The 9695-nt window shown below is 39.5% G+C and overlaps 1 protein-coding gene across 1 annotated transcript; it reads right to left on the reverse strand.

Moving 5' to 3' along the window:
* Positions 1-2885: 2885 nt before the first annotated feature.
* On the reverse strand, positions 2886-8046 carry LOC129830847 (chromatin accessibility complex protein 1-like). Its single transcript, XM_055893636.1, has 3 exons — positions 7810-8046; positions 4815-4938; positions 2886-4490 (listed from the first exon to the last, which is right to left on the reverse strand). The coding sequence occupies exons 1-3, from the start codon at positions 7960-7962 to the stop codon at positions 4411-4413; spliced, it is 357 nt and encodes a 118-aa protein (XP_055749611.1). The 5' UTR covers positions 7963-8046; the 3' UTR covers positions 2886-4410.
* Positions 8047-9695: the final 1649 nt, after the last annotated feature.

Consider the following 9695-nt stretch of genomic DNA (forward strand, 5'->3'; position numbering starts at 1 on the left):
GGCTGTGTAAATGCTATTTGACCAAGAAGGAGAGTGATAGAATGCATCAGATGACCTGTCCTCCACAATCACCCAACCTCAACCCAATTGAGATGGTTTGGAATGAGTTGGATCGCAGAGTGAAGGAAAAGCAGCAAATAAGTGCTCAACATATATGGGATCTCCTTCAAGACTGTTAAAATATTCCAGGTGAAGCTGGTTGAGAGAATGCCATGGGTGTGCTAAGCTGTCACGGCAAAGAGTGGCTACTTTGAAGAATCTCAAATATAAATTATTTTGATTTAACCAGTTTTTGCCCAGTGGGACCATGCCAAACATTGCTATTATAAACCGGGTGGTTAGAGCCCTGAATGCTGATTGCCTGAAAGCTGTGGTATATCAGACTTTACACCATGGGTATAACAAACAAATACAATTTACTGTTCTAATTACGTTGGTAACCAGTTTATAACAGCAATAAGACACCTCTGGGGTTTGTGGTATATGGCCAATATACCACGGCTACGGGCTGTATCCAGGCGCACTGTTGCGTCGTGCCTAAGAACAGCCCTAAGCCGTGGTATATTGGCCATATACTACACCACCTCAGGCCTTATTGCTTAATTAGACCACCCTACTAGCACACAGGAAAATGTAGGTGAGTTCTTGAAGAACGGATAAAAGTTACTATGAACTTCATGCAATGTCCAAAACAAAGAGTCCTGTGTCCTGGATGAATGATTCAGTGCTGGCCTTGTTTGTTTCTAGCTGCACTTAGGCCTAATATCTAAATAATAATGCCCTTTTACATTACTCTTCAGCCCAGCAGCCTCACTTACCAGGCTAATAGAAACACGGCTGGGGAACAAGACTGGTACAGTTCCATCGTGGTGTAGTTGCTCCAGGATAGAACAACGAGCTGAGTTTTGCCTGTCCTGTTTCCTCCTGAGTGCCTGGTGCCCGGCGTGGGCGGGACCAGGATAGTAGTAGGCTTGCACAGCAGTAGGCTTGTGCTAGGCTTTGCTCCTAGAGGGAATATTCAAGCAGTCATATTAATGCCCTTTTACCAGTGGTGTAAATAAACAAAGTAAAAGTACTTTGAAGTACTACTAAAGTTGTTTTTTGGGGTATCTGTACTTTGTTTTCCACTTATTTTTATTCCACTACATTCCTAAATAAAATGTGTGTTTTACTCCCATACATTTCCTCTGACACCTAAAAGTACTCGTTACATTTCAAATGCTTAGCAGGACAGCAAAATTGTCCAATTCATGGACTTATCAAGAGAACGCGCTGTCATCACCACTGTCACTGATCTGGCAGACTCACTAAATTATGTCTGGCTATCTCTAAATTAAAACAATTATTGTGCTGTTTGGCTTGCATTTTAAATTAAACTTTTACTTTTATACATTAGAATTTCTCAAGTATTTTACTGGGTGACATTCACTTTTTTATGTGAGCCATTTTCTATTAGAGTATCTTTACTTTTACTCAAGTATGACAATTGGGTACTTTTCCACCACTACCTTTTACAGTGATTGTTATTTGTTATTATAGGCAAGGTAATACTATTGAGAAATTAAATGGTTGTAGAAGTTAGTTGATCAAAGGTGATTGAGTGAACTTCCTCTAGGGGCTTGTGCAAGCAGAGTAGGGGAGTAAGAGAACAAAGAGGAAAGGTAATATTGAGCTTTCTGCTCCCAACCAGAATTGTGAATTCCTAGCGTATGAAGTTATGCATGATCAACCACTAGTCAAGTTTTAATGCCACATGTACAATGGAATGCCATTTTTGCAAGCTCTAAACCCAACAGTGCAGCAATCAATATAGTATAGAAGCTGTTCAGGAGTCTGCTGGTGGCAAACTTGATGATCCGGTACTGCTTGCCGTGCAGAAGCAGAGAGAACAGTTTGTTCAGGACCTGTCACACGGAGGGGTCCAAAAACAGAGCAGAAACGGTTATCCAGACGTCACCTGAATAATTGCAAATTTTGTACATCTTCAGTCCTCCCCACATTTTTCTAGTACGATACAGCTTGAACCAATCCCACTAGTAACCTCTCAGATGTAAATATTTAGGAGTTCCATGAGTGCATCGTTGCGCAAAAGGATTGTTGGACTAGGAACCCGTTTTTAGGTTAAGAACCTTTTGCGATTGATTTTATGTTGTGTTCCTAGTATAAAGGAGCACATTGCCAACACACAGGACTCCAAAGACCATGTGGCATCGATCCTAGAGAAACAGTTCTCTAGCCTAGAGGTCTTTACATCATGCAACTCCAACATGCAACTCCAACTTGAAAAAATGGCACAGTGAATATGTTCTTTAGGCATTTTACATTGAATGAACCGTACCATGTAATATATTCCACTAGCAATGCATGCAGATTCAGGGTAGGAAACCCTGTACCAACAAGAGGTGCACTTTCTCTGTATATGTACTGTATTCTCTGCCTTTTATTCCTCCATAGCATCACATTCCTATTAGGTGCATTTTAATCACATGTACCTAAAATCCAAACTATATGCAAAGCCTACAGCATCAGGGGTATTCTGATGGCAATAAAATCTGTTTATACTCCCAGGCTTTAGACCTGTACCATAAAGAGATGTTTTATTGAATGAAGTACAGCTGTGTGTGACAGTGTATGGCATAACATTGTTGCAACGAGGCGAAAACTTGTATCTACAGTAATTCAACATGAATAGTCTGTAGCATGGAGGATTTCATTTTCATTAATAAAACTATGGTACAAAAACATACAAAAGGCAAGTCTCATTACTTAGGTGGGATCGAAATTGCTGTTTTTCACTCTTGTAGAAAAAATATATATTCATAGCTATTAAAAGTGTCACAAGCCGGCTCATAGCCTGTGACAAATGAGAGGACACGAACAACAGGTATAGGCCAATTTAAAAGTATTCTTTATTATTAAACAAACTATTAACTTAAACTAAGAAACAGGAATGAGGTGTGGATGTATCATAATGTAAGGTGTATGTAAAGTTTTATACCCTGAGCCCAGGTGGCTCCAATCACTAACGACCCTCCTCTGCCTGCAGGAGGAACCGCCCCCTGCACTGCAGAGGAGGAGCCGTGACAAAAGTAACTGTCCAGTGTTTACTGATTTCTATTAAATATGACCTATAATTACAATAGGAGTGATTGTTTTCCTTCCAAAAAAATGGTTATTTAATGGTTATCAAGTTAAGTACCCCAACAACAGAATGGTGCAAGTAGATTGGCCAGCTCATCCTCCGGAGGATGCGCTGTCGAGAAGTCAGGAGTATGCAATTGAGTTTGAGGTGTTTTTTTCCCCCTTCAATGTCATGCTTTGGCCACAAAGAGTATTGGATGAGTCAACATTTATTTGGGTATGAGTTAACAGAATATGATTAAGTTATGTTTTAATTGAACAGTTAGGCTACTTAGTTCAGTGCATTCTTGAGACAGCACATTACAGGACCTTGCTTTGTAGTTTCATGGCACACAGACACACAGCAGCATATTTTGACTTTGATTCAATAAATGTAATAAGTCTGTATGATGATTTCACATGAAAAAACAAAAAAAATATGGCAATGCCTACTGTAGCATAACTTACATTACAATCGGAGGAGCTGTTACAAAAAATTAAGAGAAGATTTAAATAAGTGCTACCTGCAGCCACCCAGGACTGAAAGTACCTATTAGTAAAGATAATAGATCACACTAAACACAGCAAAAATCTAAAGTCGGTATATTCCTTAGTCACATACCCCATTCAAACACTGTAAGAAATCAGTTTGCATGTCTATATTTCTGCAGATTTCATTGGGTATATGAATAAAAGAAATTAAAGTCCATTAGCAAAGACTGAATAGCTGTTCCTCTTTATAAAAGGATACAACCAATGAGCCAAATTTATTTCGACCTGAGAACTAAATTGCTTGTATGGAAGACATTGTTTTATAAAAAAAAAAGAATAATAAAAAAAAAAGCACCTGATCTGTTCACCCTTTGCTTCAAGGTCTCCTGTAAAACATAATGCCCAAAACAAATGAAAGCCCTCATCTCTGTGCACTATTTGCATCAGCTGGCATCAAAACCTGGGGGAGTACAGAGATTCTCTTTGGCAGCAGGTTATTGCTGTGGCGGGGGGGGGTATCATAGTCAACATTCAATTATGATTTTAACACTTTATCTGTAGTCATTTCACATACTGATTCTTTCTCACCCAAAACTGGATGCTCAGCATGCAGATGACTAGGCAACTTGATTGTAGTAAACATAATATGCTCTAGTAAATCTCAGATCAAGACGTAGGCCTACACAATGCCATTGAATGGAAGTGGTATGAATGTGGTCTACTTCAGGAATGAGCTGGAGAAAAATATTCAGTATCCATGCTAGCAATACAACCACTGTTGCTTCAAAGGGTTTTGCTTCAATTGTCTGCTTCCTCAATTGGATTTTCTTCTAGAAGCTTCAGGTAATCCCGAACCAAGATCTTCTTTGGTAGGATATCTGCAAACGGTATACGGAACAGATACAAATATTTGCTTTCTCAGTGTCATGATCGCCCATGTTCATTCAGAGAGAAGAGAAGGACAGTCAACTGGTGGTGGTGACGAATGTATTAAATAACATTTCATTCAAAAAAATTGTCAAATCACCAATTGGCAACACCATCCCTTATGGGATTAATTGACACAAACATTACAATAATTCACTAAGGTAATAAAATGATAATTATTCGAGTGTTCTCTGCATTGTGCATCGGCATAAAGAGTGAATTTATTTTGTAAAAATCAATACATAATAAATAAGGTTCTGTGAGATAGTTCTTACCTGTGAGAAACTGAAAAGTCTCTTTCTCCTCAACAGTATTGGCCAGATCACTGTACAAGAGGGTCTGGTCTTTCCCTGATCCATTGTTGAATGAGGACAGAGCTAGGTGCTGAACAAACAGTTCCTAGAAGAGAGATGAGAGCGATGAATCAACTTATTACATGGAACAGTTCCATATCATTACCAGTGACTCCATTAGGATGGAGGGCAGTCTTCTCTTTACAAGGCTCTGATGGAGGTTACACTAAAGCCACGTAAAGTAAGTTGAGGGGCAAATCACATTTTATTGGTCACCGACACATATTCCACAGATGTTATCGCAAGTCTAGCGAAACACTTCCTACCTCCAACAGTGCAGTAATATCCCCAACAATAAACGAAAATCACGGAAATGTCATTAAAAAAGATTAGAAAGAGCAACGTCAGAGTCTGGAATATAAATACAGTTGAAGTCGTCGGAAGTTTACATACACTTGGGTTGGAGTTATTAAAACTCATTTTTCAACCACTAACTATATTTTTAGCAAGTCGGTTAGGACATCTGTGTGCGTGACAAGTAATTTTTTCAACAATTGTTTAGACTAATTCACTGAATCACAATTCCAATGGATCAGAAGTTTACATACACTAAGTTGACTGTGCCACCGCTTGGAAAATTCCAGAAAATTATGTCATTGCTTTAGAAGCTTCTGATTGACTCAAATGATGTCAATTAGCCTATTAGAGGTGTACTTGTGGATGTATTTCAAGGCCTACCTTCAAACTCAGTTCTGCCCACAAATTTTCTGTAGGATTGGGGTCAGGGCTTTGTGATGGCCACTCCAATACCTTGACTTTGTTGTTCTTAAGCCATTTTGTCACAACTTTGGAAGTATGCTTGGGGTCATTGTCCATTTGGAAGAACCTTTTGCGACCAAGCTTTAACTTCCTGACTGATGTCTTGAGATGTTGCTTCAATATGTCCACGTAATTTTCCTTCTCATGATGCCACCTATTTTGTGAAGTGCACTAGTCCCTGCTGCAGCAAAGCACCCCCACAACACGATGCTGCCACCCCCGTGCTTCATGGTTGGGATGGTATTCTGTGGCTTGCAAGCTTCCCGCTTTTTCCTCCAAACATAATGATGGTCATTATGGCCAAACAGTTCTATTTTTGTTTCATCAGACCAGAGGACATTTCTCCAAAAAGTACAATCTTTGTCCCCGTGTACAGTTGCAAACCGTAGTCTGGCTTTTTTATGGCGGTTTTGGAGCAGTGGCTTCTTCCTTGCTGAGCGGCCTTTCAGGTCATGTTGATACAGGACTCGTTTTACTGTGGATATAGATACTTCTGTGCTCTTTCCTCCAGCATCTTCACAAGTTGCTTTGTTGTTGTTCTGGGATTGATTTGCACCAAAGTACATTCATCTCTAGGAGACAGAACGTGTCTCCTTCCTGAGCGGTATGATGGCTGCGTGGTCCCATGGTGTTTATACTTGAGTACTATTGTTTGTATAGATGAACGTGGTACCTTCAGGCGTTTGGAAATTTCTCCCAAGGATGAACCAGACTTGTGGAGGTCTGCAATCTTTTTTCTGAGGTCTTGGCTGATTTCTTTTGATTTTCCCATGACGTCAAGCAAAGAGGCACTGAGTTTGAAGGTAAGCCTTGAAATACATCCACAAGTACACCTCCAATTGACTCAAATGATGCTTCTAAAGCCATGACATCATTTTCTGGAATTTTCCAAGCTACTTAAGGCACAGTTAACTTAGTGTATGTAAACTTCTGAACCACTGAAATTGTGATACAGTGAATTAATCTGTCTGTAAACAATTGTTGGAAAAATTACTTGTGCCATGCACACAGTAGATGTCCTAACCGACTTGCCAAAACTATAGTTAGTTAACAAGAAATTTGTGAAGAGGTTGAAAAACGAGTTTTAATGACTCCAACCTAAGTGTAGGTAAACTTCCGACTTCAACTGTATGTCAGGAGAAGTGCAGTATTATCATAAGGATATGTATACTTGGAATACAGATGAGGAATGGAGGGAAAGAGGCAGAGGTCTAGTCTAGTAGGTGCTGTAATGCAACATATTTTGGATGCCAACCATGGTTAAGCCTCATCAAAGAAGAGATAGAAGCTGTTTTTCGGTCCTCTACTGCCTACACATCTTACATGTTAGAAAATACAAAAAATTGTATTTAACCAGGCAAGTCAGTATTTACAATGATGGCCTACCCCAGACGACGCTGTGCCAATTGTGCGCTGCCCTATGGGACTCCCAATCACGGCCGGATATGATACAGCCTGGATTCGAACCAGGGATTGTAGTGACGCCTCTTGCACTGAGATGCAGTGCACGGTTGTGTATCACAGCTACTGTGGCCGGTAGATACAGGCAGTGTTGCTGCGCGAGGTGGGATAGATTTGACGTTAGGATTCAGAGCTTTGTGCATGACCAGATACGAAACAAAAACGGGAGAAATACTTTGCACAACTGCAGCATTTATTTTGGTAGAAATCACAACGTACCCATACTTGACTAATTTTATTAAATGCTCGCACTCAGAGCCCTGTGCGGCCACCCCGCCAACATGGCTAGTGAATTAGACATTCTTAATCGCCAATGCCAACATTTTACCGTACTTGGCGCGTGTGAATTGTAGGCCTTGCATTCATTACGGGATAACTGTACATCCTATTTTAGTTTAAGTTAAAGCCAAATATATTTCCACTATGTGCAACAGTAATGTCACTTCGGGGTGAACGTTAGTTAGTTAGCTAGCTAGCTAACTGTTACAGCCATTCAGGGTTAGTTACCTACCTTGACAAGTACAGTACATTTAGAGATTAAAGTTCCAATTTATTAAAGTAGATAGCTAACACTGTCTGTATATGTATACATTCATTTCAGACCTTACTGCAAAATTACCTTGTAGGCCTAGCTAATACGTACCGTTAGCTAGCATAGCTAAACCAATAAACAAACTGCCGATTGAACTAAACTTACTGTTGCTTTGGTGGTGAGGAGAAGAGCCTCTTGGTTGATGCTTGAGACGTCGGGAGAACTTTTCATTATCAGTTTCACACGAGTCATTGGAAGAGAGATGCCTTTGCTGTTAGATGCATGATTCACTTTCTCTTCCCCGTTGTTGCCCGACATCTTAAGTATGTTTCTCAGTAGTAAGCGCACACCGTTGATAAACACTCGCGAAGAGCGGAAGTACCCCGCTACTTTTAGAGCAGTGACGTGGGCGTGGTTAGTCTTTTTCTTCTTCCATTTCCCCCCAAATCCTTAACAAGTATCTATACCAGTAGAGCAGGGTTCCCCAATTTGCGGCACGCGGGTCAAATCTGGCCCACGAGAAATATGATTTGCCCCCCAAATATATATATATATATTTTTATTAAATAATAAATAAATAAAATTATAATTTTTTAAAATCAAGGACTCGAGCTGCAAAAACTCCCAAATGCAATGTCTCAAGAAGGAAGTTACTCCCCCTAAATAAGGCAAAAGTTGCATTTTAACTTATTTCATGAGGAGAGAGAATACAGGAGACAGTCATATAATAAAACAGGCAGCGGACCATTTTGTGGTGCTGAAAGGTAAAGCTGCAACCGTAGTGCAATCAATAGGAGGTTAACAGCGCCTGGTGCTGAAAATATAGCTAACTTGTTATGCAAGTGTTGCGCAGCAACAGATTGAGAAAACCTACATCAGTCGAGTAATCCATTTAAACAATAATCTTCATTTTAATTTTACTTTACAAACAATAAGAGCTGCAGCTATCAAAAACATATGGAAATGTCTGCTCTACCCAAAATTACAACCAACTAATTGCAGCATTACCACAAAAATGGAAGAGGAAAGTGGAAGGGGGGAAAAGTAAGGAACTGGTCTGTCGGCCCTGCAATAAAGATCATCATTGGTTAAAGAATATTGTGATAAATTGAAAAAAATATCAGTTTAATTTATGTTAAAAAAAATTGACAGCTGTGCCATATAGATTGCAAAATAGTTGGGAAGAGATCTTTGACTTACCAATTCCATGGCACATGGTTTATGAACTGACACGCAAAACGACACTAGATTCAAAATGTCGAATTTTTCAATTTAAATTATTATACAAAATTCTCTCAATAACTAAAATAATGTTATTTATATGGAGGATACAACCTTCCCAGCTCTGCAGATTTTGCTGCGAAGAGGCTTAATCATTAGATCATTTGTTTAGGTACTGTTAATATGGTACATTCCATAAATGTACTTTTAAGAAGGCACACCTGTTAATTGAAATGCATTCCAGGTGACTACCTCATGAAGCTGGTTGAGAGAATGCCAAGAGTGTGCAAAGCTGTCATCAAGGCAAAGAATTTGTTTAACACTTTTTTGGTTACTACATGATTCCATATGTGTTATTTCATAGTTTTGATGTCTTCACTATTATTCTACAATGTAGAAAATAGTACAAATAAAGAAAAACCCTTCAATGAGTAGGTGTTCTAAAACTTTTCACCGGTAGTGTGTGTGTGTGTGTGTGTGTGTGTGTGTGTGTGTGTGTGTGTGTGTGTGTATATACACTGCTCAAAAAAATAAAGGGAACACTTAAACAACACAATGTAACTCCAAGTCAATCACACTTCTGTGAAATCAAACTGTCCACTTAGGAAGCAACACTGATTGACAATAAATTTCATATGCTGTTGTACAAATGGAATAGACAAAAGGTGGAAATTATAGGCAATTAGCAAGACACCCCCAAAAAAGGAGTGATTCTGCAGGTGGTGACCACAGACCACTTCTCAGTTCCTATGCTTCCTGGCTGATGTTTTGGTCACTTTTGAATGCTGGCGGTGCTCTCACTCTAGTGGTAGCATGAGACGGAGTCTACA

This window comes from Salvelinus fontinalis, chromosome 32, assembly GCF_029448725.1.
Source record: "Salvelinus fontinalis isolate EN_2023a chromosome 32, ASM2944872v1, whole genome shotgun sequence".
In the NCBI taxonomy this organism is placed as follows: domain Eukaryota; kingdom Metazoa; phylum Chordata; class Actinopteri; order Salmoniformes; family Salmonidae; genus Salvelinus; species Salvelinus fontinalis.

What these genes read in the sequence shown, in the direction of transcription:
- LOC129830847 (XM_055893636.1), bottom strand. Translation starts at nt 7,962, where the DNA reads ATGTCGGGCAACAACGGGGAAGAGAAAGTGAATCATGCATCTAACAGC. An exon ending in TCCTCACCACCAAAGCAACA is followed by an intron (nt 4,939 to 7,809) that starts GTAAGTTTAGTT and finishes TCTCTCTTCTAG; the next exon opens with GAACTGTTTGTTCAGCACCT. An exon ending in GACTTTTCAGTTTCTCACAG is followed by an intron (nt 4,491 to 4,814) that starts GTAAGAACTATC and finishes TACCGTTTGCAG; the next exon opens with ATATCCTACCAAAGAAGATC.